General features: G+C 35.2%; 1 protein-coding gene across 2 annotated transcripts in view; it reads left to right on the forward strand.

The window, feature by feature from the left end:
- Nucleotides 1–3,895: 3,895 nt before the first annotated feature.
- LOC121399314 (cell wall protein IFF6-like) overlaps nucleotides 3,896–27,949 on the forward strand; it is a 55,063-nt gene continuing 31,009 nt past the window's right edge. The window contains exons 1-8 of one of the 2 annotated variants that reach the window (XM_041579673.1): nucleotides 3,896–4,031; nucleotides 9,521–9,574; nucleotides 11,629–11,688; nucleotides 17,049–17,111; nucleotides 21,875–21,946; nucleotides 22,478–22,537; nucleotides 24,024–24,086; nucleotides 27,276–27,380. In XM_041579673.1, the coding sequence (XP_041435607.1) occupies nucleotides 3,908–4,031; nucleotides 9,521–9,574; nucleotides 11,629–11,688; nucleotides 17,049–17,111; nucleotides 21,875–21,946; nucleotides 22,478–22,537; nucleotides 24,024–24,086; nucleotides 27,276–27,380 (601 nt within the window). In that variant the 5' untranslated portion in view covers nucleotides 3,896–3,907. The remainder of the gene's footprint in view (nucleotides 4,032–9,520; nucleotides 9,575–11,628; nucleotides 11,689–17,048; nucleotides 17,112–21,874; nucleotides 21,947–22,477; nucleotides 22,538–24,023; nucleotides 24,087–27,275; nucleotides 27,381–27,949) is intronic. The other variant, XM_041579674.1, reaches the window with a different exon arrangement.

Below are 27,949 nucleotides of genomic sequence, written 5' to 3' on the forward strand. Positions count from 1 at the left end.
GAGGCAACTTATGAAGAAGCAATTGAAAATAAAGGAACTGATTTGTCTATCCTTTACCAAGTATATCTCTATTAAATACAGACACAGCACAGCTGTTTCTCACATGACCATGCTAAGGTTACTGGAACCCAGAAGAATTCTTGGTGGTACGAAACTCTAGAACAGTGATCCCCAACCAGTAGCTTGTGAGCAACATGTTGCTCTCCAACCCCTTGGATATTGCTCCCAGTGGCCTCAAAGCAGGTGCTTATTTTTGAATTCCTGGCTTGGAGGCAAGTTTTGGTTGCATAAAAACCAGCTGCCAAACAGAGCCTCAATGTAGGTTGACAATCCACATAGGGGCTACTAAATGTCCAATCACAGATGTAATTTGGCACCCCAGGAACATTTTTCATGCTAGTGTTGCTCTCCAACTTCTTTACTTCTGAATGTTGCTCACAGGTTCTAAAGGTTCCCTGCTCTAGAACTAGTGACTCTATCAATATACATTTTAGTGGGCACCAGTGCTGATATCATGTGGTTACAAGATTGTCAATCACACAATTAGGGTCAGTGGTGAAACAACTAGTACCCACTTCCAAAGAAAGAACCAGTTATTTGAACAGGCAACACAGTGGAATGCAAGGCTGTCTTGGATTCATTTCTTGAGAAGCGAGGAACTGTTACCCTGTCTGAACTGGTGGTTATTCCTTCATGGCTCAGTGCTAGAGCAATGGGCTAAAGGATAACAACTATCCAGAAGCTGTTGGTTCAGTTCTGGCTCTTTGGTGATCTATATTTTTCCCCTCTCTGGGTGCAAAAATAACGCCTCCCTGGCCAATAAAGTTAATGCTTGATGCCAATGTTTTTAATTGGGAGGTAGAATAAAACATAAGGCTGGTATTTTTGCCAAGAAATGTTGGCAACCCTAGATCTTACACGCACTTTACACGTAAACAATTCCAAACAACACACCCATTTTACCAAAACATATCCGAGACATGCCGGTATAATTGCTGCAGAAAATTTATAATAAGCATATTAACCTCAGACCTGCAAGTATATTCACTAAATAAATACACACTTAACCCTTTTAAAATTCATAACTTAAAATATTGCATTGTACAATTGTATTGGCAACTTTGCTTGGGGAAAAAGTAGGTCTCATTTATAAGTCTCCAAGGTTGTTCTGTAATTTAATTCAGCCCACACATTATGTCATTTCTTAAAGCCTACTTGTGCTAAAAATATAACACAGTGTACTCATAATAACTGTGGTATTGTATCAGTATGTTTCAATAAACATAAAATATTTACAAAATACTTCAGAATCAAATATAAAATACTCATCTAATAAGAAAATTATTTGTAGTTATGAGATGGTTCATAATAATCATCATCATAATAATTAAAAGTAAGACCAATGAGAAATATTAAAGAATAAAGACTTTAATTAGAATGCAAAGAACTGGCTGAAGGCGCATTAAACTATTGATTAAAGTTATATTTATGTTCCTCTTGAAACTATTCTATTATGCTATAATTTTTTTAAAAACTATTTCCTGTATTCTGGGAATCAAGTTTATCTACAAATGGGTCTAGTATTTATTGTTGTTTTGTGGAAAGGTGGTTGAAAACTAATCTAACTCTTTATGGTTAATAAAACTAAATGTCCCAAACTGTCTATCATCCCTGCTGTGTCCATCAGTCATAGAATGTGTCATTGCTACACCATGGTTAATATACAGATGCTTAAGTTCTCGAAATTTAGGGCAATCTTAGAATACTGGGATACCCTTGACCTGTATGGGCAAGATAGCATTTTCTTGTAGTTGGGGTCCTAGCTTTGAGGTTAAATGGCTCCTGATAAAACTGACCATAGTCATGGTGTTTGTAGGGGATATGGGCTCTTATATTATAAGCTCTACTAAGGCAGGAAGTAATGTGAATAATGTATAATCTCTGTAAAGTGCTACAGTATATATTGGAGCCCTAACTACAGAATAATATTGAATAATAATATTTGAACAATATGGATTTAAGACCCATACCATCTGTTATTCAAAAAATCAACTACTGTATTATCAACTAAAGAAAGTAAAGTTAAAAATCTTTTCTACAAATTTTTAAAGTAGGAACTAGCAGCAGGTTTGGTGGAAACCAATAGATTTGTATTAGTGGATTCCACGGACAAATGGTACCAAATTCAGATAAAATTTCAAATGTATAAAAGAAGTATGCACATATAAATGCTGCCAGTGAAGTTTGAATGTTTAAGTTCTCTACACTTCTATGTTTATGCATTTGTTCCTAATATAGCACCTTGCATAAGTATTTAACCTGTGCTGGTGTTTCCATATTTCTAAGGTTACAACCTTGAATTACATTGGAATTTTAGTCACTGATCTACAAATAATAGTCCAAAATGTGGAACTAAATAAGAATGTACACAAATGACAAAACAAAACAAACAAAATATCTTGAATCTTTAATATATATTGTCTCATTATTCTAAAAGTTCTAACTGTGCTCTGGTACAGGCAGCACATAGATAACTTGTTGAATAGTTTGTGTACACCTGTTACTGGAAGGTCGTAAAGTTTTTTAATGAACATGAACAATGAACAAAAAAACATTACATTTGTCTCGATTTTTCCAGACAAATGTAATTGCCTTCTATAAGGAGGTAAGCAGGAACCTAGACTCTGGGTGGCAGTGGATGTGATCTACTTAGACTTTGCTAAAGAATTTGATACAGTATAATATAGAAAGGTAATGGTTAAATTAAGGAATACTGCCGGCCTGAAACATACAGTAGTATTTGTACTTGGATAGAGAACTGGCTGAAAGATAGATTACAAATAGTGGTGGTAGTAAATGGAACATTTTATAATTGGACCAGTGCATGGGGTCTGTCTTGCTTTTTTGACCTGGAGGTGGGCATTGAAAGTACTGTTTCTATTTTTACTGATGATACTAAATTGTACAAAACAGAACTGGGCAGCAGACTGGCAAATGAAAACATATACTGGGTGACATTTTTCCTATAAAAAAGAACCAGAAGCCCCCCTTTAGGTTAGATTAGAGCAATGGGATTTTCATTCAAAGCAGCAAAGGTAGTTTTTCATGATGAGGGCAGTGAGGTTGGGGAATGCCCTGCCGGGTGATTATGTGATGGTAGATTCTATTAATGCCTTCGAGAGGGCATAGATGATTTTTTGAATAAGCATAACATCCAAGAAAATACACCAGCTACAAATTAGCTTTATTTTAGATCTAGTTTTTATTAATTTGGATTTTTTCATTGGAATGTAACCTCCATCTTGAATGTGATCAATCACAATCTTTGAGTGTTTCTGCACATCCAGAATTTAGACTGAAATGCCAGAATTTAGCAATTGCCTAGCTGTTCTTCTGTTTCAAGTGCTTCTGTTAATTACACAGCATTTTATGGTTCTGACACAAGGGGGTGTTAAAGCAATTTTTTGCTTGCTGTATTTAAACTTTTGGTGTTATTATTGGTTGATATGTGTTTGTATATACATATGTACATATACCGTACATATATAGCTATGCAATATATATATATATATATATATATATATATATATATATATATATATATATATATATATATATATATATATATATATATATATATATATATATATACTTTAACATTTAAAATAATTTAATGTAACCATTTATAGTATATCCATGTTGCAGCACACACATGGTTAAATCAAAGCCTAACTTTTATTCTTGAAAACATATTAGCCTGTCAACTGAAAACAAGTTCCTGTGAAGAATTTAAACAATACATTCCCCCCTTGTCCTGAAATCCCAGCGGGGATTTAGTGTTTCCTCCAGTTCTTTATCAGTCCTAAAATAAGCAAAGAGAGGCAGTGCCAGTACACACCTTTTCCAGATGATAATTAAGTTCCAAACTGCTTGGAATAAGGAACCAAGACAATGCGAAGGGAAGCCACAGAGAACCATGAAGTCCCCAGCAGCTGCAGTCCTGTTTCTAGTGCTGTTTAACCTTGTTCTGGGTAACTATACAATTTTTCAATGTGTTTTCTATGTCTTTTTTAACCATTTCAAAGGGGGGGTGATCTGGGGCTGCTGTAGGGGTCCTGGGAATTCTAGGCCTTGGGCACCAAGACAGTAAAACTTTTCAACGTTTCCATGCAGCATAGTAGCATAGTAAGTTAAGTTGAAAAAAGACATATGACCATTGGTTCATCCTTTTAAGTCCATAAATAACCTGCCTACTGTCAGTTGATCCAGAGGAAGGGAAAACCCCATCTGAAGCCTCTCCAATTTGCCTCAGAGGGGAAAAATTCCTACCTGACTCCAAAATGGCAATCAAACTAGTCCCTGGATCAACTTGTACTATGAGCTACCTTCCATAACCCTGTATTCCCTCACTTGCTAAAAAGCCATCCAACCCCTTCTTAAAGCTATCTAATGTATCAGCCAGTACAACGATTCGGGGAGAGAATTCCATATCTTCACAGCTCTCACGGTAAAAAAAAACATTCCATAAAATTTAGGTGGAACCTCCTAGCAATACCAAGCCCTCAACTCCTGACCAAGACCAGCAATATCTGGACCCAGTGCTCCTTGAAAAGAAAGGGTGCTGGTCACAGGGACATTTGTTGAGCCCTGTCCATTTATTTTGCTCTTTCAAGAGTGCAGTAGCCAATTAAATATGTTGGATAGCTCTATCAACATGAACATTCTCTACTAAAGTACACTGGATAGTGAAATAAAGGGACAGAATTAACATCTGCTTAACAGATCTTCACAAAAGAGACTTGGAAGAGCAAGAAAATGATTTATTATCTTATTATGATTGGTATCACAACATTTATACTCTGTGTTAGGAGAGGCTGTCATTGTGCTACTCTGCAGGCTGCTCTGAAACACCATATTAGCTTTATCACAGAATGCCCATCAGCGGCGATTGTTAGTAGGAAAACAGTAACTCTAGGAAAGGGGCATTTTTAGCCTGGGCATGGAAGGCAATTGCCCTGGGCCTTCAGCATTAGAGGGAAAAAAAGTACAAGGACGTAATTTGTCCGGTTTTTTAATTATATGCACTGGGAATATGCAACCCGCATCCCCCAGTTGTGAAATTATAGAACCGACCGCTGTAGGATATAACATGGTTCTCATAAAGAAACATCACAATAATCACTGTGTTACAATGTATTTTTGTAGGCAGGGGTTGGGGTATTTTCTAAACCTCAACAGAATCAGAGAAATTCTGAGGATTCATTTATGAAGGTAACAGTGTGTCTCGTCTGTTGTCTATTTCATGATAAATTTGATATCTACTCAGCATGCAGTAATAGTTCAGCAGTGTGCAGAAGCTAAATATAGTGTATCTAATTACAAACACTAATCCCTAAATGTAATAAAACACATTACGTTTGCCCATAAGCAGTAGCCTATAACAACCGAATGCTGTGTATATTCATGCTAATTGGCTGTTGCAATCAAATACGTGAAGGCTACAGCAAGGACAAATGGACATATAACTTGTTTTTTAAACTACATTTCTCATTTTCTTTAAAAAATCATGGATTATTGCGTGCATATTCATAATACTTTACTTGTTAGTGTAATAATATACACATTGTATGCTACAAATCTGATCCTCCATGTTGTAATGTAAAATCTGATGAGATGTTTCCTGACATCTAACATCTAGCCTCCTCCCAGTGATTTTCACTTTGCTTGTCCTTTAAATTCACTCTTCATGAAGAATACGTTTTGAACATATTTTTTTGTATGATTGTAAATTTGTATGATTTTTAAAGGTATGTATAATGATAGCAGCCCATACTATTTCATATTATTTATAATAATAACAGGTACAGTTTAATTTGACACTGGGATGCCCCCCCCCCCATTTTGCAAGCTTCTAATTCAAGACATACAGTGGAGCTGGAAGTCTGCATATTATTTGATATGTTTTTGTGCAATATGATGCTTTGATAGCTAAAGATGTTATGTTTTTGAAAGCGGAGACCTGCAGCCACCCCCATCAATACAACGCTGCATATGTTTGGGAGTAGTATATTCATTTGGTGGGGTAAGGCACTTTAAGGTGCTGCCCACCATGTTTTTGCACTGTGCACCCTTCCTTCCATGCTAGATGACTCTGCTACTTCAGTCCGTTTTTTTTTTTAAATGACCCTTATTTTCTTTATAGTTTTTAACCACGTTTGTCTGCTGAATGCATAAAAGTGAGCACATTTTGTTTTTGTTTTTTCCTTTGTATTTCTGTGCCATTTTGAAATATCCTATTAATTGTGTTTTTTATTGTCAAACCATAAAAAACCATGTATTTATTTGAATATGAGACTGGTATATGAATAGGAGAGGCCTGAATAGAAAGATGAGTAATAAAAAGTAGCAATAACAATAAGGGGGTTAATGATTAATGTCCGAATGTTGAAAAATTTGAGTTTTTTTTTTTACCATGAAATCCAAATTTTAATGGAACCTTTAAAAACCTCAAAATGTTTAAGATTTATTATCCCCCTCCCCCCGGATGGAAAAAGTCAGAATTTGAAAATCAGGCATCTTAGACCTGCCGAGGTTATAGTCAATGGGAGAGGTCCCTATACTATTTGGAAGTTTCTGTGCTCTGCGCTGAATTAGCCCAAAAATCTGACTATTTCGGACTTTTTGGGCAAAAATCAGAAAAAATTCTGGCTTTTCGGGAAAAAGCCCGAAAAAAATCAAGCGATCCGGAAAAAAACACACAGTTCAGGTTGATTTTATCGAGTTTATCCCCAATCCTATTAAATTGTGGATTCTAGTTTGGTCAGAAATTTCTAATTTAAAAATTCTTTGACTAAAATGTTCATTTTGCTAAATAAGGCCCCCATGCGAAGCCTTACAGAGCATTTGTTTAAGGATGCAGCCAGTGACCTCCATTAGAAAGCTGGAAGCGATTCAAAAACTATAAAAAAGAAATAATAAAGGCCAATCGAAAAGTTGCTTTGAATTATTAATGCTGTGACATATTGAAAATTAACTTAAAGGTGAACCACCCCTTTAATATTTCATCTGTTGTGGTACAATTCATAATACTAAGATTACACTTTTTTTTACCATAAACGCACATAACTATACACCGACAACTGCGCCCTTACATGCATAATGGAAAATGATTTACAGGATAATAGAGACATGGGGGTCATTTACTGAGACCCTGAACACGAGCGCAACAGCATGTCTCTTAGAGCGTCATAAACTGAAGAGGTCAGCTGTAGTTACTCTGTGACAAATATACTACAAAACCAACTGATTTTTATTATGTGAATAATGTAAATAAATTACATAGGTTTTTTTCCCTACCACTATGCCAACTGGCTTTTGGCTTATAAGCTCTTCATATGCCTTTATAACCATCTGTAGGAAGGATCACTGAGCATTATGGCGTCATTCACACAGGCGTAAGGGGGCACAATACCAAGGTACAAATGAGACACTGGGCATTAACATGTCTAGCACAAAGCCCACTTTTAGCCGTTCCACTTAAAGACACACATAACATATCCTTTTTAATAGATAAAGAAGTGGAAAAAAGTAATTTAGGAGCTTTTAGTCATATTTTAATTCTACTTTTAAGAAGAAAAGTGTCAATTTTGTTTTTGCTACTTTTGTTTTTTCCCCAAAGGTAGAAAAAACCCACCAACACTAATTACAATATTAACAAATTAACAGGCATTAAAACCATTTTTTTTTAATATACCGGTAGTAGGAAAAAGTCTAAGGGGCACATTAACTTAGGGTTGAATATCGAGGGTTAATTAACCCTCGATATTCGACCGTCAAAGTAAAATCCTTTGACTTCGAATATTGAAGTCAAAGGATTTACCGCAATTCGTTAGTTCGAACGATCGTAGGAAAAATCTTTTGAGCAAACGATTAAATCCTTCGAATCGAACGATTAAATCCTTGGAATCGAACAATTCGAAGGATTTTAATTCATCAATCGAACGATTTTCCTTCGATAAAAAAAATACTTAGAAAGCCTATGGGGACCTTCCCCATAGGCTAACATTGTACCTTGGTAGGTTTTAGGTGGCGAAGAAGGTGGTCGAAGCTTTTTTTAAAGAGACAGTACTTCGAATATCGAATGGTCGAACGATTTTTAGTTCGAATCGTTCGTTTCGAAGTCGAAGGTCGAAGTAGCCAATTCGATGGTCGAAGAAGCCAAAAAAATACTTCAAAATTCAAAGTATTTTTTATTTTATTCCTTCACTCAAGCTAAGTAAATGTGCCCCTAAGTGTGTGTTGGACAAGCTTTTGTACTCCTTCAATGACACCACCACATACCAGTGGGGAGAAGGAATAACCCCCCCAGGGTGTAGAGCACTATAAGCACAGTGCAATATAATCTCATTGCTGTTATAACAAGATTTCTCCTGCTACTGAATTGGTAAGAAGAATACCAAAAACCTAACTCCAAAGTAGTTTGAATTTCCTGACACAGGATAGCATTATATAAACAGACAGAGGAACTACAATCATAGCTGCAGCTGAGTTAGAAATAGAAGCCACACAAGTTATAACTAGTAATAACTATTCAGATATTAAAGGGGTAATCTAATGAAAAAGGGCCATAATGATATAGTTGGTGCTGCACTAACTATCCAATGATATCGATCTGCACTGGGGATAAATAAGATGAGCAATTAAAATCAGTGGACTGTGTATGATGCAGAATATTTGGTATGAAATACTGCATATCCTAATATGATGATATTTCTTGAGGCTTAACTGGACCTCAACCTACATAACTGATCCATTGAAAGTCCAAATATATTTCTGTGAGGTTTGACAACTTCTAGTTGCCCCAGTAGTCAAAAGACATAGAAGATGATTCTAAAAGAAAAAGAACTGAAGAACACGGCAGACAGATGGTAAGGGTTGGACAGTAAAACAGACCGGCAGATATACGAGGAAGTGTACAAAGAACAGTGGCCTGAATGCAGCTGAATGTAGAGCAGATATTTGCATGAAACTGCAACTGGCACTTCTGCTATTCCTGTATGTTCTTTCGCTATTTTACAGCTCCTGATAACCCATCATATGCCTTACTGAGTCTGAAACTAGTGGAATGTTAGACTCTGGGAAAATTGGTAGAGGATAATATTAAAAAAATCTGTAATATCTGTGGTTTCAAGTTTATATGAGAGGATGTTTCCATTTAAATGAAGCTAAAAAGGGGTATATATACAAGAGCTATCTCACCAAAACTATGACTTTAATTTATTAAAGAATATAAATATTGCCTTTGAATCACACAAATGTAGTCAGCCGGAAGAACAGAAATTTCCTAATCATTCTAATTTGTGCGTTATTTTAGTACCACACTATGCAAATCACTGAATGCCCATATTAAACTGGACAAGGGTTTATTATGATGTTTTTTTGTTGTTATATAAAAGATTTCCGTGTTTGTGTTGAACAAATATGATTATTCTTTAGCTGTTTTTTATTTTTAATTCCCCAGAATCAGATACTACAGATCCCATCAATACTCCTACTGTTTTGACACCCAAACAAGGTACGTTCTATAATTACTCTCAATTGAATAAAGTCTTGCCTTGGATCATGTTCCTCAACAAACCATTGCCTGCGATTGTGGCAAACCTGGAAATGTCAGTTAATAGGCCTGAAAATGCCAACACAGCAGACTGGCTTAAGAGCCCACAACCAACATTAATGAGGTGGAAAGGCACAATTATTTGGTTTCTGAATGCATTATAGGGTGATGTGATCCAGCCCAAAGAATGGGTAATTAATTAGTTATAGCAACTATATATCAAATATAATTAGAGTCTCTTCCCTACTACTATTGAAGCTTCCTACACCATATCACTTGCATCCTTCCCCTGAGTGTTCATCTCCTGGTAGACAACTTGTTCTAAAGCTCTCAACTTCCTAGAATGCATTGACAGCAGACATGTAGGAAAACACTACAATCAATCATTGGCTGTTGGTAACACCTTTCAGGAAGGAAGTGGCGTCAGGACACTTTAGGGCTAATCCAAAAACAGTCACAAAAGTTTTTTTAATGTGTTATTTTTTTATGTGCCTATATTGTATGACACGACCACACTAAGATCAGTGGGGGGAAAGCATAGACCCCCCAGAATGAAAAAGACCTCCATTAGTCCATTCATCTTGTCGCTGTGTAGGACTAAAGGAATACATCCACATATAATCTTGTTACTGATATAAGTATATTTTTCTCCATTGTCTTTAAAGTCATCAAGCCTTAAGACTTTCTTCAGCAGCAGCAGCAGCAGCAGCAGCAGGTTTTTCTTCTATTGAATTGATTAGAAGGATACCAAAAAGCTAACTCTGAAATACTTCGTGACACAGGATAGCGTTATATAAACAGAAACTACTTATTTTTAAAGAGACATAGTCATCAAAATGTTCTAAGAGAAAATATAAGCACATACACACACATACCTTTAACCATCATATCTGCAACTGAGATACACAGAAAAGCAAGCCAATGCATAAATAGAAATATTTCAGATATTACAGGAAAATCTAGTGACAAAAATTAGTCTGTTTGAAAACAGAGGGAAAATTGCAATGGAGCAGGCACTCAGAATAAAGGCATTCTTCCAACAAGTTGTTCAAACAAAGTAGAAAAGGTTTATTGTGTCTACAGCCTTACGCATTTTGTGTTATAAACACTAAGGGGGTTATTTACCGAATGCAAAAATCTGAAAAAATTTGTGATTTTTTTTTTATAAAACCGGATTTCAGAATTTTTCAGAATTTATTAAACCCAGAGGATGGAAAAGTCCAAATCAGAAAATCCAGCATCTCAGGCCTGTCGAGGTTGCATATAAGTCAATGGGAGAAGTCCCACTGATTTTTTGATGTACACTGGGTTTTATGCAATACCCTGAAGTTTTTCAGAGTTTTCGGGTGAAAAATCCGAAAAATCATGAAAATCGGATGAAAAATTCGAAAAAATTGTGAATTCTGATTTTTTTTTCCCGCAAAGCAAATTTTCAGGAAAATTTAATAAATAAGTGTAAAAAACCCAAACGGATTTGATCGGAGTTTGTAGCAGGAAATATTGAGATAAATTCAGACTTTGATAAATAACCCCCTAAGTGTTTATAACACGAAACGCGTAAGGCTGTGGACACAAATCTTTTCTACTTTGTTTTAACAACCTGTTGGAACATTGCCTTTATTCTGAGTGCCTGCTCCATTGAAAATTTCCATTTTGTCCGCTCCCCGTGCTGAGGGCTCAGGGCGGTGCACCTGGGCCACTTCCCAAATGTGATATTGATACGATGTTTTGGAGACCCCTATTTCAGTTCATCATACCTTTGAAAACAGAGGGAACTTATTGGTGCCAAATGGTTTTGCCAAAACATCTACATATTTCAGATGAGCAATTACAATGAGTGAACTATGGGTGCATGTACTGCAGATTTCTGCATGGGACCACAACTTCCTATTTAAAAAAAGCAGCAGAGGGTTTATGCATGTGTTGTCTCACCAAAACCTTGACTTTCAATATCTAGAGGTTTGAAGGCTGTGTATACTGTATATAATATATATATTTATTTTATTGATTTTCAGAGTCAGATACTACAAATCCCAAAAGTAGTTCAACATCAGATGATCCAACACCCAAAACAGGTGCGTTTTAACTCACAAGTGAAAAGTCTATTTGCTTGAATCATGCCCCTCACTTGCTAAACTTACAAAGCACATAAAGCTAAAATTATGGTACATCTGCCAATGTAGATTAACATTCCTGTGACTATTACTGCAACATGAAATTGTTGGGTTATTGGTTAATCTAGAATCCAGTGACCCACTATGCCCCAACCACCTCCTGGGGCTCTATCTATAGACCTTTAGACCTTGAGCAACCCAAACTCCTCCTACGCAAATACCCTATATACTGGTATGTAACCTGTTATACAGAATGCTCTGGGACCTGGGGTTTTCCCGATAACAGGTCTTATTGTAATTTGGATCTTCATACCTTATGTCTGCTAGAAAATCATGTAAACATTATATAAAACCAAAAGGCTGGTTTTGCTTCCAATAAGTATTCATTATATTTTAGTTTGGATCAAGAACAATGTACTGTTTTATTATAATAGAAAAAAAAAAAATTATTATTAAAGATTCAGAATATTTGGATAAAATGGAGCCTATGGGAGATGGCCTTTCCATAATTTGGAGCTTTCTGAATAATGTTTTTCTGCATAATAGATCCCATACCTATATAAGCCCTATCTTTCTTTGTGATCTAAAAATTAAAAATGTGCTTCTCTTTACACTGCGTTTTTTTTTGTGAACATTAGTGAGGGAGAAATGTAAATGCATTATAGGTTAATGTGATCAAGTACAAAGAACCAGTAATTTGTTAAACTGTAACATAGTCATCCATCAATAAATGGCCCTGGCTGAGTTTTTAATCATACAGTTTCCCTAGGTGGCATCAGGCTGATCCCATGAAAAACAATCCACTAGCTACATAACACAAAAGTTTTCTTGTATTTGTCATGTTATATAACATATATCACTGAACACTGAATCAACACTTTTAGACAACATGGTATGTATAACTCTTTTATATAGATTTTATGTTAAAAAAAAGGCATCATTCAAAACACATCTATAAGTGTAAATATACTTACCACAAAGGTTGCTAGATGAAAATGCAGATACATGTGATGTGTAACCCTATGAGAAAAGTTGTAATTACAGTACATATGAACCACTATTGGCTCTTTATGGTAACGCACAATTTCAGATCAAACGCTCTTTTCTTACTTCCTAATATCATTTCTAGAGGCAAGAAAAGAGACAAACACATTCATAAAAAAAGTCAGTTATTTTGATTTTTTACATATTGCCATGGATATGTAGACTTATTTTATGCTGTCGATTCAATGTGCATTGGTATATATATATATAGTCCAAAAATAAAAGGAAGCACTCACGGCATAAAGGTTGTTAGAAGTCCTTTACTGAATCATATAAACATTGATGTTTATATGATTCAGTAAAGGACTTCTAACAACCTTTATGCCATGAGTGCTTCCTTTTATTTTTGGACTTTATATTGAATTGGTTTAGCACTCTGCGAAATGATCGAATGGCGGAGGTCATCTGAGTACTGGGGTGTTTTCTGAACAATGATTTTTAGTGAAGCAGTATTCAGTATTTGACTGTACAAAAATGTGGGTACCCTTGTAATTTTGCTAATTTAAATGCATGTAACTGCTCAATACTGATTACTGGCAACACCAATTGGTTGGATTAGCTCATTAAGCCTTGCATGTCATAGGCAGGTGTGTCCAATCACGAGAAAAGGTATTTAAGGTGGCCAATGGCAAGTTGCATGCATGGGATCCTCAAAGCAGCGTTCAAAAGATCTGAAAACAAAGATTGTTCAGTATCATGGTTTAGGGCAGGGCTGTCAAACTGCCCCCCCCTGTGTGGCCCTCCAGATGAAAGTCTGACTGCTATATTTGCTTACCTTGTGTAAACTTTAATAGGTATCACTACAGAGATTAACTGGCATCTGCATTGTTTAAACAATGCCCGCCAATGCCCACCCCATGCTCCCTAGGTGTGCCATACTCTGCCCTATTCTTCTTGGGTGTGCCAAACTCTGTTTGTGTGCCATACTCTGTCTGTGTGCCATACTCTGCCAGTGTGTGCCATACTCTGCCTTTCTCTATGAGAGAGAGAGAGAGAGAGAGAGAGAGAGAGAGAGAGAGAGAGAGCTATAACTGTCAACCTTGTAATGAATAAATGAACAATATTACATATCAAATCATGACTTTTCATTCTTACTTTCATTTTTATACCATTTAAAACATTCATTACATTCCCTAATTTTAATCAGAGGTGAACTTCAATTAATTATGTGATGTCATGCAACTTTTTTGTGAAACCTTTTATGATATATGTACTTTCCATATAAATACTATTTTGTGTAGATAAGTGACAACATTTCCAATTAAATCCATTTTAATACCATGTTGTAACAAAATAGAAAAAAAAACCCAAGGGGATAAATACTTATGCAAGGCACTGTATACACTAACACCCCTAACAGAGTAGTGTATACCGTAAATTGTATGCTTCAATTTTTTGGTCAAACTTATCATTAAAAGGAACATTTCTTATGTTTAGAAATATAATTCTCCTGAAGTTCGTCACGGTTATGGTTTTGAAAAGAAGCAGTAAAATGTAATGGAGGCACAAGATTCATGGACAGAAAGCAAGCATTGCCGTCATAACTGCCTTGTCTCAAAGGCATATAAATATGTACTTCCTGAAACAGGATAACGTTATGTAAACAGAATAATAAACTAGGAGGTTTTAAAGAGACCGTAGAATGAAAATGAAATGTTTCTATTGTCTTATAAAATATTTGCTGGATGAATGTTGAAGCAAAAAAAAAAAAAAAAAAAATTGGGGCAATTTGTTGCTCTTTGCACACTGTCTTCATTGAAAATGATCCCTATAATTTTTATATATTTTATAAGCATTTGTAGTAGATATATAGGGGTTCATGTTTTTACTATAACAATTAGAATGTTTAGCGGGATTTATTAAAGCCAAATGCTGTAAAAAGCCGAAAATCTCAGACCAATCAATGGGAGAGTTGCCTACAGGCTCGGATTTGTGGAAAAGCCACCAAAGCCCGGGCCTAGGGCGGCCAGATTTTAGGGGGAAGCGGCATGCTGCTCAACCACACCCACATTGGTTCAGAAACACTGGGGATGCGCAGGAGATATGTTTTTTTAATTTCCCGTTCTCCAATACCCATTGCTCTGGTCCCAATGCCAAAAATATGCCCAAATAAAGGGGAGGAGGGTGACAAACGGCAGTGGGCCTAGGGGTGCCCACTATGTAAATTCAGCCCTGGGTGCCTATCCTATTTGGAAGTTTCTGGAATTAGCATGAAAATCCAACTATTTCTGGCTTTTTGGGCAAAATTCCAAAGAACTTTTCTGGACTTTTCTGGAAAAAGCCCAAAAAATTGAGCAATTCAAAAAAAAAAATCAGAAAAATGTGTATGATTCAGATTTTTGCTCGATCTTATTGAGTTTTTCCCTGACCCGATTAAATTGTGCTTTTTTTAATAATAAATAAGATTGAATCTAATTGTCTGACTTTTTGTTAAAAAAATACTCAGAAAAGTTTGGATTTTGATAAATAAGGCCCTAAGTTCTTTTCCCCCTGATTGGGTTATTTAGAATAGAAAAAAGTTAAAGGGAATACAGAAATAAACCATGTATTTCAAAAGAAGAATAATATAAAAATAAAACATTAAGGGGCAGATTTATCAAGGGTTGAAGTGAATTCGAGGGAATTTTCTAAGTAAAAAAAATCGAAATTCGAAGTAATTTTTTGAATACTTTAACCATCGAATAGGATACTACGACTTCGAATTTACTTAGACTCCGATTAGAAGTAAAAATCATTCGTCTATTCGACTATTCGATAATCGAAGTAATGTCTCTTTAAAAAAAACTTCGACCCTCTACTTCGGCAGCTAAAAGCTACCGAAGTCAATGTTAGCCTATGGGGAAGGTCCCCATAGGCTTGCCAGCGTTTTTTTGATCGAAGGATATTCCTTCGATCGTTGTATTAAAATCCTTCGAAACGTTCGATTCGAAGGATTTAATCGTTCGATCGAACGAATAATCCTTCGATCGTTCGATCGTAGGATTATCGCTAAATCGTTCGACTTCGATAGTCGAAGTCGAACGATTTTAGTTCCTAGTCGAATATCGAGGGTTAATTAACCCTCGATATTCGACCCTTAGTAAATCTGCCCCTAATAGTTCGCCAAATTAAACCTGCCGAAGTGCTATGTTAGCCTATGGGGACCTTCTACAGCATTTTTCTAAGTTTTTGAAGTCGTTCGATTCGAAGGATTTAATCGTTCGATCATTTGATTTTACTTTAACCGCAGAATAGCCAAATTCGATGAAAATAATTTCAAATTCAATATTCGAAGTATTTTAATTTGATGGTCGAATTTCAAAGTATTTTTAACTTCAAAATTCAACCCTTGATAAATCTGCCCCTAAATATATAAAATATAAAATATTTTATAAACACATTTTTTTAGAGCCCTAACATATTCTGCAGCGCTGTAAAATAAATGTGTTTAAATAATATTTTAGATATGTAGGGGCACATTTACTTTTACATTTACATTTAGCTCGAGTGAAGGATTAGAAGGAAAAAATTTCGAAGTTTTTTTTTGGCTCCTTCGACCTTCGAGCCATCGAATTGGCTACTTCGACCTTCGACTACGACTTCGACTTTGAATCGAACGATTCGAACTAAAAATCGTTCGACTATTCGACCATTCGATAGTCGAAGTAGTGTCTCTTTAAAAAAAACTTCGACCACCTACTTCGCCACCTAAAACCTACCGAGCACCAATGTTAGCCTATGGGGAAGGTCAAACTATTTATCAAAAGTATTTTTTTAACAAAAAATCAGACCACATTAGATTTGACCTTATGTATTATTAAAAAAGTACGATTCAATCGAGTCAGGGAAAAACTCAATAAAATTTAGCAAAAATCTGAATCATACACATTTTTCTGATTTTTTTTTTTGAATTGCTTAATTTTTGGGGGCGTTTTCCAGAAAAGTTCAGATTCTTTGTAATTTTGCCCAAAAAGACAGAAATAGTAGGGTTTTTATGCTAATTCCAGAGCAGACCACAGAAACTTCCAAATAGGATAGGCACCCAGGGCTGAATTTACATAGCGGGCACCCCTAGGCTCACTGCCGTTCCTCACCCTCCTCCTCTTTATTTGGGTAACTTTTTGTTATTGAGACCAGAGCAATGGGTATTAGCGAATGGGAAATTTAAAAAACTATCATAAATTATAAATTAAAATTGGTGTGTATGTGGGCACTCCAATCCAATGGTTTAAACAATTACAGCTATACCTTGCTTGAGTTCATTTGGTATTAGTTAAATATACTTTTTTTTTTTACAGATGCTGACAGTTTTGCACAACCGGATGCTACTACTGCTACTACTATTACTACTACTGCTACAGGTAATCTGGCGTAATCTGTCTATCTGGTATTATACATTATTTATTGTAGAATCTTGTTAGGTTTTGGGATTATATCAAAGATGAATCATTCACCCAGAATATTTGTGGTATATTTAATTCCAAAACTTTTTTTGGATAGGCTGTTGCAGAATTTTCCACAGAAACATAAATAACCCTCCTTTCCTCTAACATCATAACATTTACATGGTGTGGAAGGAAAGGGTGGGTAAAAAAGGCAGCATTGTGGACTATGGAAAAGAATGCAGAAAGAAAGTTCAGATTAGAGCAGACAGAAAGTAATTCAGGCAATAATAACATTAAAAGAAGAACACGAAAAGCAAATCAACGCTGCACATATGAAATTCTTAATTATCATGTATTCCAATGATTGTGCCACATTTACAATGTCATTTTTAATATTACTTAATTATATAGCTATATAGAGTATAGATAGTTAGGCATAAACACATTTTTGCAGGACAGCTTTTAAACCAGTTAAGAAAGAATGTACAGGTATGGCATCTGTAACCCAGAATATTTGGGACCTGGGGTTTTCCAGATAAGGGGTCTGTCATTTGGATCTCCATACCTTAAGTCTGCTACAATTTAATTTAAACATGAAATAAACCTAATAGGATTGTTTTGTCCTCAACAAGGATCAATCGTATATTACAAGGTACTGTTTTATTATTAGAGAGAAAAAATAAATTATTTTGAAATTTTAATCAAAATGGAGTCTATAAGAGATGGCTTTCCCATAATTCAGAGCTTTCTGGATAATGGGATTCTGGATAACTGATCCCATACCTGTATATGTCAGCACTATGGATTAGTTTAGATTGCTGCCAGTCATATTGAGTAGTCCTCAGTAGTTAACAGTTGCCTTCAATGGGGATGAACCCTGATTTTGAAGTGGGCAAATACTATTTCTTTCTCCCAACTATGTCATAAAGTAGGAAACTCTTTGACTCATGAATATACAAACACATCACTTATCAAACAATTCTGTATGTTCTTTGTATAAACCCATTTGTTTGATAACGCTGCAGAAAAAGTATGTTCGCACTTGAAAAAAATGTGTTAATAATAATAATTGGTTAATTTCGTCAGTTATATATGTTACCTATATATAAATACATATTTATATATATAGGTTTGTTATCTAACTTTTGCCACAAATATATTATTTTAAATATTTCTTATAGGTGAATCTGATAGTGTTCAGCTTAACCAAGCAGGCTCTCATTTATTATCGCCCATTTTGTATAACAATAAATATAACAATTTGAGTCAGCCGATCCAGCAAATTTCTGAAGTTTTTTTTTTTTCTTCTCTGCCTTTATTCTATCAAATAATTAAGCTTTATTGTCAGACACAGTAACAGGTTTTTTTTTCTTTAACGATGGTTCACTGATAGAAATTCCACATCGTCATTTGGTAGCTATGGCAACCAACCAGCGGTTCTGCTGTTAGCTGCTGTTGCGGTACTAAAACCAAAGCTATAACTGTTTGCAATTTTTGTTTTATTTTTTTTTCTAGACGAGATTTTTGAAAAAGATGATTCCTTTTTTTTATTACTATTTAGATTTAAAGGAAGAATGAAATAGTTGAAAAGACGTATGTGAGAAGTACAATAAAAGTGCATAAAGGACTCAGCTGTGTGCAGAAGGAAGGATACTTCAATTTAATACAGTTCCAGATAACATGACAATATCTCAAGTCTAGGGATTTTCCAAATCCAACATTAAACCATGGGACTTGTTTCTGTTAGCTTTTTTAACCAAAATAATGCCATCAAAATATTTCACTTCATTTTACGCAAAGATTTCAGTAATCTTTTGAAAATGACTGCTTCTCTGGGCATTGTCTAAATAAAGGCATGAATATATATACAGATATTTATTTCCCTCTAACTCAGTGGTCCCCAACCTTTTTTACCTGTGAGCCACATTCAAATGTAAAAAGAGTTGGGGAGCAACACAAACATGAAAAAGTCCCTTGGGGTGCCAAATAAGGGCTGTGATTGGCTATTTGGTAGCCCCTATGTTGACAGGCAGCCAACAAGGGGCTCTACTTGGCACTATACTTAGTTTTTATGCAATTAAAACTTGCTTTCAAGCTTGAAATTCAAAAATAAGCTCCTGCTTTGAGGACCCTGAGAGCAACATCCAAGGGGTTGGAGAGCAACATGTTGCTCGCGAGCTACTGGTTGGGAACCACTGCTCTAACTCTACATTTAGTTGATAGTAACTAAAATGAATCTCTCAATCCACAACTAACCTTGATCATTGCTGCCGCTCTGGCCAGACAACCATATAGTTTTCTAGATCTTCTTCATCAAAAACAGAGGAGTCAGGTGGACATCGGGTACATCCAAATATTTGTCAAAGGAAAGCAAATCAACTAACACATGAAAAATCTCCATCTTGTATAAGAGCCGTAGGTTTTTATTTACTTTTTAATGATGAGTAATTAGCACATTTAAGGAGTAGCAATAATGTGCTCAAGGAACCAACATTTTATATCTATTCTGACCATAACTATCCATTATTCTACCAGGTCTTCTACCATGGATTAATAAAAAAAAATGCTGACAATAAAGCACAAGTTATTAGAGTAGAGCTGATGCTCCAGAAAAGAAGGGGAGGTTAAAAAAACCAAAAACAATGGCAAATATTTGCTACAAATACAGATAGATTACAGATAGATTGAGCCAGTGATTAAACTGTAAAAAGAGAAAGACAGAACCCGTATAGATAGGTGTAAGAAAAAGAGCGGATGGCATACACAGTCAAGAGTCCTGAGGGGGCAGAGAGAAACAAGGTAAAAAACAGAATTAGGGGGGTATATTTAGTAAAACTGAAATTTTTCTCATTATATTAAAAATAAATATTCAACCTAACTCGCAACCATGATTTGGCTTCGTTTACTAAAAACTGCATGTGCAGGAAAAGTCTCAAGAAAATTGCGCGACAGTTTGAACCGTGCAACTTCTTTGAATTGTCGCCGAAAAACTCCATCAAAAATCATTGTCAAACAGGCCGAAACCCTCAAACATGACAAAGGCAAAAAACATCTTCCAATTATAAAAGGGGACATCTGTCATTGACTTCATCATGACTTCAACAGGTTTTAGCTGGAGTATTTTCAGTTTTGAAAAAAAATCAAGTTTTTTTCCCCCTTAAAAACTGAATAAGAAAAATTTGAGGCTTAGTAAATAGGCCCCAAGGAGTCCAATACCTCCCGGTGATTTTTTTCCAGAAAGAGAGGCGTGCTGGCCTGGGGAAAAAACTTTGTAATTTGAAAAACTGTTTTAATTAAAAGTGAAACATCCTTTCTTATATTTTTTTTTTTCAGAGATTTACAGAGATTATTTTCTCACTTAACTGCCTTAGATTTAAAGGAAGAATGAAATAGTTGAAAAGACACATGTGAGAAGTACAATAAAAGTGCATAAAGGACTCAGCTGTGTGCAGAAGGAAGGATACTTCAATTTAATACAGTTCCAGATAACATGACAATATCTCAAGTCTAGGGATTTTCCAAATCCAACATTAAACACTGGGACAAGCATTGATTTGTTTCTGTTAGCTTTTTCAACCACAAAAATGTCATCAAAATATTTCACTTCATTTTATGCAAAGATTTCAGTAATCTTTGAAAATGACTGCTTCTTTGGACATTATCTAAATAAAGGCATGAATATATACAGATATTTATTTCCCTCTAACTCTACATTTAGGGGGTTATTTATCAAGGTCCGAATTTATCTCAGTATTTCTAAGTTAGAAATCCGAGCAACTCTGATTGCCTGAATGGACCTTATTTATGAATAAAAAGCCAGAAAAAATAGGGTAAAGCTTCGGAGCGTTTCCCGAAAACTCAGAATTAATAGTGGTTTCTGTGCAAAAAACTCCAAAAAGTTTGAAAAAATAGTTTTGGAGTTTTTGTGCAGAAACCACAAACTCATTGAATATCGGTACGGACATCAGCGCAAACACTGGGACCTTCCCCATTGACTTATACAGGACCTCAAGAGCTTTTAGATGCCAGGGTTTCTGATTCAGAGTCTTTAGACCATTGGACTTTAATAAATCTCGAAAAATGCGTAGGTTTTTTTCTCCGAAAACTATGAATTATTCGATGTTCGGATATTCAGAGCTTGATAAATAACCCCCTTAGTTGATAGTAATTTAGATCTAAAATTAATCTCTCAGCCCAAATCTAACCATGACCATTGCTGTCACATTCTGGCCAGACAAACATATCGTTATCTAGATCTTCTTCATCAAAAACAGAGGAGTCAGGTGGACTCAGGTGGTACACCCAAATATTTGTCAAAGAAAAGCAAATCAACTAACACATGAATAATCTCCATCTTGTTCGAGAGCCTTAGGTTTTTATTTACTTTTTTTTTTTTAAATGATGGGTAATTAGCACATTTAAGGAGAAGCAAGAATGTGCTCAAGGAACCAACATTTTATATCTTGTAATTTAAAAAACTGGCTTAATTAAAAGTGAAACATTCTTTCTTATATTTATTTTTACACAGATTATTTACTCACTTTGCTGCCTTATTTACTCTCCAATGTAAACAATACCAACTCCCACTATTTCTATAATATACTTTTTGAAATCTAAAGACCAAAATTGTATATTTTACATGGGGCCATACCAGTGATGCACACACTATAATCCGCATTTCTATAGAACCCCACGGGTGGGCCACATACTAATGTAATATTGTATTTTTGGTTTTTTAGCAGTCAACAACACCAAAACAGGTGCAGCATCCACTACTGTAGCTGGCAACACAAGTATTACAAGTACTGCTGGTATGTTTTTATTCTTTTATTTGTAACTACATGTAAATACAGTTTTTTCTTATCCTGTATACAATTAGCAGCTATAATGTCACCCACATGGAAAAAAAAACCCCAGACAACTAATTCGTTTGCCTACTGCCTACTAAAAATGTGAGGTTACAGCTTGATCCTTAACTAAACCTATCTGCAAGGGAGAAACATCATCCTGTAATGTATGGCTGAGTTATGTTTTTGACATGAGGCCCAATGAAAACCGTGCCTAAGGGGGTGCTATAGCAGGGGTAGCCAAGAGCTGGGTCTGGTAACTTTAACACTTAACAATTTTTTTTAAACCGGATATCTGTTTTTTAATGTAGAAAAAAGCATTGCAGGAGGGTTCCCAGACAACCAAATTACTAGTGGCGGGATGCCCTTTAACCAGAGAAAGGGGTAGTCTCCCTTTCATTGGACAATAATCACTGTAATGTTTGTTACTAGTACAGTATCTCTAAACTATGGAGAACATTATACTAATGGGTAGTTTGCCTGATTTTTTTCCAGAAATCAACGGTTCTAAAACAGCAGCAGCTACAGCAGCTGGTAACACAAGCTCCTCAACTGGTATACCATTTTGTGTAGTTATTTATTTAGTAAGGACAAAAGTGACTGTTCTAAAACCTGTAGCGCATTGCCATCCTTCTTTACAATGTCACTTTTGTCTCTTTCTGAGAAGCCATCTAATTAATTTCATGTAATTAGACTTCTTTTGTGCATTTTTTATTGTATATAGTCATTATATAAACAGATTTGTACTGGTTTCTGAGCTGCCATGTGATTACAATATAAATTAATTACTTATTAGTATTTAGTATTAGTAAGTCCAAATTTACAGTATCGCAACATGTTCTGCCAAAAACTCCTAATTACATCTGCACAGGTTTTTTCCGCTTATTTATTATTAGATTTTCCTGACAATGTGGTTTGCGGGAAAAAATCTAAATTTCAAGATTTTTTCAGATTTTCCACCTGAAAACTCAGATTTTGTATGCCACCCAAAAACTCAGAAATCTTCGGGGTATTGCATGAAACACAGCGCACATCAAAAAATGTTCTCCCATTGACTTATATTCAACCTCAAGAGGATTTTCTGATTCTGACTTTTTAAATCCTCAGAATATAATAAATTCAGAAAAAATCATGATTTTTTAAAAGTCAGATTTTATACAAAAAAATCACAAGTTTTTTTCGATTTTTTGCATTCAGAGTTAAGTAAATAACCCCCTTATATTCTCTCTCTCTCTCTCTCTCTCTCTCTCTTTCTCTCTCAGGATTTGAAAAATAGCAAAAAAGATTTATTTAAACAGAAAATACATGCAGAATTCTGTTTCGGTTCCATACAGGACCAGACTATACACAAGTAACCATGCTATTTTTGAAATCCTGAGAGTGCAGCAACTTTCATGTAAAATCTTCACCTTTTTTTTAGTACATCATATCAGAGTCCAACGTTTCATTTCTCAAGGATATACAGTGTATATGTATGTGTATACATATATATATATATATACTCCTAAAACATCTAAACACCTAAAACATCCATGTGTCATCATGATGATTTCCCAGACTTAAGTGATTGACTGTTCATTTAGGAGCCAAACATCTAGATTTTGTTTCATTCCCATTAGTGATGGGCAAATCTGACTTGTTTTGCTTTGCTGAAGATTCGTGAAAATTTGCCAAATGCATTGAAGTCAAGTTTTTTTCACCCATTGGAGTCTATGGGCATCTTTTTTACAGCGAAACCTGGCATAAAAGTTTGCTCATCCCTAGACTTCCCATACATTAGTCAGAGTGGAGGGATTCTGTTTTATTTTTCTAAACAAATCAAGCAGAAAATGTTGGTTGTTAACAGGAAAAATTTTTTCTAGCTAATTAGGATGCTGACCTTCACCTTTGCTCTAAGGTTTCTGTTTTTGTGGCTCAGTAGCAACAAATAACACTTTCCTTTACCTTTCAATGCAATATGCTTCATATAATTATATTAATATTGCATTATCTCTTGACTATGGAAGCTTATATATTGATGGAAAATATATTTCATTTTCAGGAAGCATTACCACTGCTAAAAATGAAGTAGCAATACCTACTGTAGCTGGAAACACATCTACCGGTATGCTTTTTATTATTACTTACTTATAGCGTTTCCGTTTTGATACAGGTCATATTCTGATCCTTCAAAACATGTTTATAGGTAGGGGATCCGTTAAATATATATTGTTTTTCACTGTAATAATAAAACAGTACCTTGAACTTGAGCCAAACTAAGATATAATTAATCCTTATTGGAAGCAAAACCAGATTATTTGGTTTATTTAATGGCTAAATGATTTTCTAGTAAGGAAAGATTCCTTATCCAGAAAACCCCAGGTCCTGAGCATTCTGGATAACAGATACAGTACCTGTACAGTGCAACTAACACCCAATCCCAACACACACACACTTATCATAAACGCATACTAGCATACACGCATATATTCCAATACAAAACATGCCTTCCCTACCAACCCCTGCTGAGCAATATTCACCCCCATCTGTTAGGATGCCAAACTTCCTCTAACAGAACCTACTGTGTAAAAAACAGCCAGATCTACTGTGTGTGTATGATTATGTGTACTTTTAAGTTTGTTCTTTATTATTGACACTAACTATAGTACATGAACATAAGGGAGATATGAAAGATGAAATACATCTATGAAAATAAATTGAATTCATCATCAAGAAATAAGAGGTTTATTTGCAGTACGTAGATAAGGCAAATGGATTTACTGTTAAACCTTGTAGTATGAAGTACTATTTCCATAATGCTTTTGCTCTTACCATGCTTTACAGCTAGATGAGTTTTATCACCCCAGTAGCCTTTATCATCCTATTCAGTATGAGTGATTCATTTAGTTAAGGGTTGAGGACTGAGGATAAAAATACATGACCGATGGATCACAAATATAACTGCAGTAAGTACACCACCTTTACATAGATATTTGTTTAGTTTATACTATTACGTCTGCACCAAAAATCTGATGCAAGATGTAGAAAGCAACTCAAACAGGGGCAATTGGTCACTGGCTAAATGCATTGTCAGTTCAGCTATTTTGCACCTAGTTGAACTGCAATATCCAATATTCAGGCCAAGTGACTGCCCACAAATGGGAATATGGATTCCAGTTTGGTCATAAATATTTGGCTAAGATGCCAACAACTCAGTAGGGTAATTGGTAAATAGTAAAAAACTGAGTATGCCTAGATTTATCCTACAGTCTCTACACAACATAACATATGAGCGGTTCTTTTTGCGTTCCCCCGAAGTCAGTTTTAAATCGTTCAGCTGCAGAGGGGAGAAGGAAAAAAGCAGCCTATTGATTTAAAGGGGCCCATACTCACACAGAGTACGGAACGCTGTATGTTGGCTGTGTTCAATAGACTGTGTTTCTTTGTACGCTTCCCTGCGGCTGAATGCTTTAAAATTGACTGCAGGGGAATGAAAGAAGACCTGCTTGTCTGTACAAGCCCTTAAAGGAAAACTATACCCCCCCAAAAAATTTAGGTCTCTATAAAAATGTATTGCATGAAACAGCTCATATGTAAAACCCTGTTTCATGTAAATAAACCATTTTCATAATAATATACTTTTTTAGTAGTATGTGCCATTGGGTAATCATAAATAGAAAATTGCCATTTTAAAAAATAAGGGCCGTCCCCTGGGATCCTACGATTCACAGTGCATACAAACAAATCATCCATGTTCGGTCAATATTTACAAAATCCAGTTTGGAAAGAATCTTTAATATGCCACTTAAAATTACATAAGCATAAGTATTAATTTTGGGGGTATAGTTTTCCTTTAATTAGTCTTGTGTAAATGCACATGGTGTATGTGTGTCTAATAGAGAGCAATGTTCCCAGCTGTTGACCACAAATTAAATTGACTGTATGCTCCATTTAAATGCCTTACTATGGCACATTTTAATATTAATGCTCATCATGCAACAGAATAAATACAAAATTCATGGAGCTAAAAGCATGAAAGTGCTTTGTTATGATAAATAAAAAGACTTACAATTTACCAAAACCACAAATATAGCTAACATACAGTAGGGGCTCATTGATAAACACTGGGCAAATTTTCACCTAGGCAGGATCCTATAGCAACCAATCAGTGATTAGCTTTTCTCAGATAGCTGCAGGTAGAACAATGTAAGCATGCATCTGATTGGTTGCCATGGGTTACTGCCCTAGTGCAAATTTGCCCTGTGTTTCTAAATGTCTAGATGGACACAGGGTCCAGTGTAAATCCTTATTAGGATAAGTGCCTGTAAGACATATGAATTATTGAGATCCAGGTGTACAGATACATGGGATAAATCTTTAGCAGAATTCTAAATTCAGTTTTCCTACTAGTACAATTACAAATGTTAAGCAGCTGACAAGGGACAAGTATTAACAGGGTAACCCTGGGACTGACAGACCTTGTGTGGCCTGAAGCTCTGGATGCCTCAGTCTGAAGATTAGGGAGTGAGCTGTGAGTAAATGCCTATATATGATCATGGATATTCTAACTATAACAGATCTTTCTTTTTTGTGTATTTCTATATAATACACAAAAGCCATGAATATCTTGTAAATTATATCCTTATAAACGGTGAGTTCTGATGTCATCAGTGATAAACGGTGAGTAGTGATGTCATTTCTGTCACATGACTCACTGAAATTTGTGTATTATAATAAATAAAGTACCCCCAGTTGCAAAATATGAGGATATTAGAAGTTACCTTGGGCCTCGTGTTTTTATATGGTCATGAAACTCCTCAGTAACCTATAATATCCTTATAATTTACAAGAGAGGGTACTTTATTCACTATATAAATCATTAAAGCTGATTGAGTAGGCATGTGTTTACAAGATAATTGTTTTCTATTACATCTGCTCTTAGCCGAGGACCTTGTCTCTTTCTTTCTTTCTTTCTTTCTTTCTTTCTTTCTTTCTTTCTCTTTCATCCCCTCTTTCTTTCTTTTAAATACATTTAAAAATAGAGAATAGATATAGTGCATCTTATACTACTTATAACCAAAAGGGTTATAACCTTAGCCCTCCTTTATCAAAACAGGGTCTCTCTGAATAGGTGCTTCTACTCTAAATGAACAAAACTGTACTCCAGTACAAATGTAATGAAACATGAATCTCATTATTATTAATTTAAAAAACAATCAAAATAAAAAAAGGAATGTTTAGTGGCCATTTGTATTGTACATATACACATTGGTGCCTATCCAATGTTAATCTCTGCTTTTTTTTTCTTCTTTAGATCAGACATCTGTGGCAAATAATGGAAGCGAAGGAGTTTCAGATTCCACAAAAGCTACTCCCATGTTAAGCACCTCTGTTTCCAGGGACCCTAACACTACTAAAGGTAAATTATATTGTCTTATTCAATTGGAGAAAAGCAACTGTATTCCTTTTAACACAGAAACACCATTAGAATCACTGTACATATATAGGATCTATTATCCAAAATGCTTAGGACCTGGGGTTTCTCAGATAAGGCCCCTTTCCATAATTTGGATCTCTATGCCTTAAATCTGATATAAGTTGTTTAAAATTGTAATAAACCCAGTGGGATTGTTTTGTCATCAATATAAGTGCAGCTTAGTTTTGTATTGGTTGAATTAATACAGTTTCTTAAGCTATTTATTTTACCCAGACTTGCATAAATGATGTTGTTATGGTATACTGGATATATATATATATATATATATATATATATATATATATATATATATATATATATATATATATATATATATATATATAAAAATGCAATAGTTGACAGCACTCCAAGGAAAATACACGATGCTTGAATAATCAAATAGTGGAGGTTTTATTGAAATCCAACGTTTCGGTTCCACACAAGAGCCTTCGTCAGGGAACCTGTGTGGAGCCGAAACGTTGGATTTCAATAAAACCTCCACTATTTGATTA

This window comes from Xenopus laevis, chromosome 1S, assembly GCF_017654675.1.
Source record: "Xenopus laevis strain J_2021 chromosome 1S, Xenopus_laevis_v10.1, whole genome shotgun sequence".
In the NCBI taxonomy this organism is placed as follows: Eukaryota; Metazoa; Chordata; class Amphibia; order Anura; family Pipidae; genus Xenopus; species Xenopus laevis.